This window comes from Limulus polyphemus, unplaced genomic scaffold, assembly GCF_000517525.1.
Source record: "Limulus polyphemus unplaced genomic scaffold, Limulus_polyphemus-2.1.2 Scaffold6592, whole genome shotgun sequence".
Taxonomy (NCBI): Eukaryota; Metazoa; Arthropoda; class Merostomata; order Xiphosura; family Limulidae; genus Limulus; species Limulus polyphemus.
Window position 1 is genome coordinate 18,494 of NW_013672202.1, and position 4,874 is coordinate 23,367.

At 34.2% G+C, this 4,874-nt stretch overlaps 1 protein-coding gene across 1 annotated transcript in view; it reads left to right on the forward strand.

The window, feature by feature from the left end:
- Window positions 1-4,465, forward strand: part of LOC106473882 — a gene marked incomplete at its 5' end in the record, with an annotated part of 19,990 nt that extends 15,525 nt beyond the window's left edge. The window contains 2 exons of the mRNA XM_022402281.1: window positions 2,872-2,954; window positions 4,396-4,465. Coding sequence (XP_022257989.1) covers window positions 2,872-2,954; window positions 4,396-4,465 — 153 coding nt within the window. The remainder of the gene's footprint in view (window positions 1-2,871; window positions 2,955-4,395) is intronic.
- Window positions 4,466-4,874: the final 409 nt, after the last annotated feature.

Below are 4,874 nucleotides of genomic sequence, written 5' to 3' on the forward strand. Positions count from 1 at the left end.
TTCCATGTTTTTTGTGTGAATGGGACAGCAGAGCACGAAATCAGCACTGGATAAAGAAGTAATGGGCGTGCAGAGTCAGCCTGATACCAGGATCGAAAATAATGAACGTAAAAGTTTGGTTGACACAAAGAAAGTCCTTTTACCTCCATTTCACATAAAACTAGGCTTGATGAAGCAGTTTGTAAAGGCCTTAGACAAAGATGGTGACTGTTTCAAGTATCTTTGTGGGAAATTCCCAGCTCTTTCAGAAGCGAAACTTACAGAAGAGATTTTTGTTGGACCTCAAATTAGGAAATTGACTTTGGATGAACAGATCGAAAGGACACTGAGGAAAGTTGAAAAAGAAGCGTGGATTGTCTTTAAAGATGTTATTGACAAATTTTTAGGAAACAAAAAGGATCCATATTACGAAAATATTGTCAATAACATGCTCAATAAATTCAAAGGGTTGGGTTGTAATATGAGCTTAGAAGTTAATTTCTTATACTCACATATTAACAAGGGAAAAGATTTCATCGTGGAAATGGAGAGGAGGTATCAGGGAAGGTGGAACATCATCATGATGGTTGATTATCGCTGGTCATTGAAACGAGATGCTCCAGGCACAATACATAAAAGAAAGACCACAACACGTAGTTTGAGGTTAAATGATGCAGATTTCACCAAAAAATAATGATGAATGAGGATGCATATTAATTTGACATCATTTTTCTCTCCCTTTTCTTCAGTTTGTTTGTATTTTTGTTAACAAACATAATATTAAAAGATGTTCATTGTGGTAAACGAAATATTGAATAAATCTAAGTAACAGTTTTTTCTTTCCGATTTGTAAAAACTCCTTACGTGATAGAAATATATATATATATTATTTTCGAAATCGCGTAACTGAATTATCGAAAATCCATTATTAAAACCAAAACAACTTTTATGAAGTTTAAATTCGCAGGCCTGTGTTATCGATATATTTTCCAACATATCAAGAATCTAAGTTAACATCAGTAATTTCCACATTGTTAACGTTACGAATTCAAATTCTTAGCCTTTGTAAAACTATGTAGGTGCCGCCACTTGTACCTGCTTTTTTTTTTGTATGAAATCTCACTGACTTGCTTTCTCAATTTTGTGACTGTCATTTAGCATTATATTAATTAAACATATTTTTTACGTAAATACCACCAATATTTTCTTTCTCTGCTGTTAATTTAATATTTCCAGTTCATTTGATAGATTGTTTAGGCAGGGTATTAATGATGAACAAACTGGTATGGAGGGCAAATATGTTGATTAAAACTTAGGGGACTTGCCTATGATTTTCGTGATTTTTAATTTGCTTGCATGGGTTGCCGGAAAAAGCGAGAGGAGAGGCCGAGAAGAAGACCGGAAATGCTGTTTTCCTGTTGTTGTACTTGTTGAGAAAGTTTTTGCTTTTGCTTCTAGTCTGGCACATAAGATCAAGCAGGTCAATGTGTGTAAGATGTTGGAGGTCTTTATAGTATCCTGGTTAATTGTGGAGGACGTGTTATGATTGGTTTGTTTATACCTAGCTCTGATTGGTGGAAAGACTGCATGAGGTTTCAACCAATGTTAGTCACAGGTTGCTCAGCTCTAATCCCAAATCTCTGTTTAGTAATGGTTTTATTGTATTGATATAGAAAGATTCTTTAATTTTTCTTGTCTTCCAAAATTTGTGTGTCTATGATTTTAGTTTTATTCCAGATTGGATCGGATCACACACTAACAAAACAACCACCAAGGATCGGATCACACACTAACAAATCAACCACCAAGGATCGGATCACACACTAACAAAACAACCACCAAGGATCGGATCACACACTAACAAATCAACCACCAAGGATCGGATCACACACTAACAAAACAACCACCAATGATCGGATCGGATCACACACTAACAAATCAACCACCGAGGATCGGATCACACATTAACAAATCAATTACCTTGAGCATTTTACCTTATCCGAAATATCCCATTTCAGGTTTACGACGAGGCATGGACAAAGACTGCATTGTCTTATTCTTGTATCTACTGTGCTGTAAATGTACTCATTTCAATTTCAGTTGTTGTGATTCTTTTATTATCTGTTCATTGTCAACTCTGTTAACTTTGTATAGTTTTTTATATTGTATACTGTTAATTGTCGTAAATAAAACTTTATGTCTTGGCCCCTTTTGGGGTCGAATGTGAAGCTCCCCCGGTATCAGCGTGTGCCAGCTCTGCATCTCCCCCGCTGCACATTTCAGCAAAATTGTAGTGGGCTCGACTGGTTGCTTCGTGTCATACAGTCTGACTGGTCTACTCTTCATGGCGTTTACGTACTGCTTGAGGTGGCAAGTGAGAAAGCGTCATTCATTTCCAGGGACCTCAAAAATATTTTTATTAAGCCCAATATTGAGCAGAAAATCGATCAATTAAGAGTGGGGCGAAAAGAAATCCAAATTTCTGACCATCCCTGCTTTTAAACCAAAATACCTACCACGATGACGACACACACTGACGGAAGACTTGCGAAACGTTGTACTCCACACTTATTTTTTAATACAGGCAGTTATTAATTTTAATATTGTTTTGTGCTGATATATAATGCCCGTAACCTATTATAGCGCCATCTAGTGCTATGATAGTTAAGCCTAAATTAAATGCTAATATTTTCCCTACAAAGCAGCAAGAATATGTAGTATTTGTTTTATCAAAGCGTAACCTTTAATTTAAAGACAACTGGTAAACGCAAACGTTTCAAGCTTTGTGATTAAAACCTTGAAAACTCAAGTAACCTCACTATCATTAGAAATACAATTAGTACAATTTCGGCAGTTTTTACTTTTCTGAGGAACTTTTTTCAATGTTTGTAGAAACCTCACCGCTTGCTTCCTACAAATCTCTATGTCGTGCTGTACAATTTCCGTTGTCGTCACCAAGACGAACTAGATCTCAAGTAAGTTCTATTTATAACTGGTCGTCTACAACTTATTCAGAATTATTGGTAATCTATTAGAACTAGCCATCCATACGTTATTCGGAATTATCAATAACTTATTAGAACTGGTCGTCTTCAAGTTGTTCAGAATTATCAATAATTAATTAGAACTAGCAATTCTTAAGTTATTCAGAATTATCAATAACCTATTAGAACTGATCGTCTTCAAGTTATTCAGGATTATCAATAATCAATTAGAACTGGTCGTCTTCAAGTTATTCAGATTTATCAGTAATCTATTAGAACTGGTCGTCTTCAAGTTATTCATTATTGATAATTCTGAATAACTTAAGAATGGCTAGTTCTAATTAATTATTGCTAATTCTGAAAACCTGAAGACAACCAGTTCTAATAGATTATTGATAATTATGAATAACTTGAAGATGATCAGTTCTAATAGGTTATTGATAATTCTGAATAACTTAAGAATGGCTAGTTCTAATTAATTATTGATAATTCTGAACAACTTGAAGACGACCAGTTCTAATAGATTATTGATAATTCTGAATAACTTAAGAATGACTAGTTCTAATTAATTATTGAGAATCCTCTATTAGAACTGGTCGTCTTCAAGTTAATCAGATTTATCAGTAATCTATTAGAACTGGTCGTCTTCAAGTTATTCAGAATTATCAATAATTAATTAGAACTAGCCGTCCATAAGTTATTCAGAAGTATTAGTATTCTAAGCACATTTCTATAAATTGGTATGTGAATTTTTAACATTCAGAAGTCAAGAAACCATTAGTCATACGTTGATATGAAACCTCAACAACTTTCTCGTAGTCACAAACAAACAAACAAAATCAAGTTACTGGTGAATGTTTTGATCGATCATCCGAAACTTTTACAGTATCTTCAGTAGTTTACTTTCAATTTTCGAAGTTTCACAGTAGTCTAATGATCACTAATAAACTTTAAGCCTAAATGAACAGTAAATTACACATTTTGTTGTTGAATAGAACCACGAGTGTTGGTACGCATTACTAATTGAACTAAAGTTTAAGCATTTTATTATTGAATAGGCCCATGAAAGTGTTGATAAGCCGTAGGCCTAAATGTATTAAAGATTATGCATTTTGTTTTCTAATAGAACCATGAAAGTATTGTAAGATCGTGTAAACTGTTGACTTGAAAAAAAAAGTGTTAGTAATTGTTTTTGCTGATTTTTATTTTCTGCAAAATGCATCATTTTGCTTTCATGAAAAGCACAATATCACGACTTCTATTTTATATTTAAATAGAAGGGCAACATTAACGCTTTTATGGTGTTCTAACAAGAATTTCCGAAGCTATGGGTACTTGTTTTACGAACACCAACTGCTATTTAATCACATAAGGCACGATGTGTAGATCCTAAATCCTAGTAAGTAAAGTACGTCTTCTTTCATTATCCTAGGGCAGGATGCACTGTGACTGTGATAGACACGAGCGATCCTGATTGGTGGCAGGTAAGCTTCATCTTTTGAGTTTCTCAGTTATCTGATAGTAGCTTCAGTGTGAGGTACAATGGATTCAACTACAGAGGAAAAAACTGCCAATTGATCGTTGTAGTTTCATTTCAACAAAAACCAGAGCAATTAGAAAGGTTGTATACCCTCGCCCCACCGCAAATTTTTGGTTTCAATGTGCGCCTAAAATTCGGTCCTAATCCTATCACTTTTTACACAGTTATTATCAACAAATAAACTGAGAAAATGTCCTATATCTCCATTATATAAATATTTCAAAGTGATCCAGAATCTGAATCAGGATCCGGACTAGATTTGGGGATGACTGTTCTATGTGGACACTCTATCTCCTGTCAAATTTTCATGAAAATTGAAATGGTGTATTTAAGTGTTTAACACTCACAAAAAAGAAACCTATCATTCTATA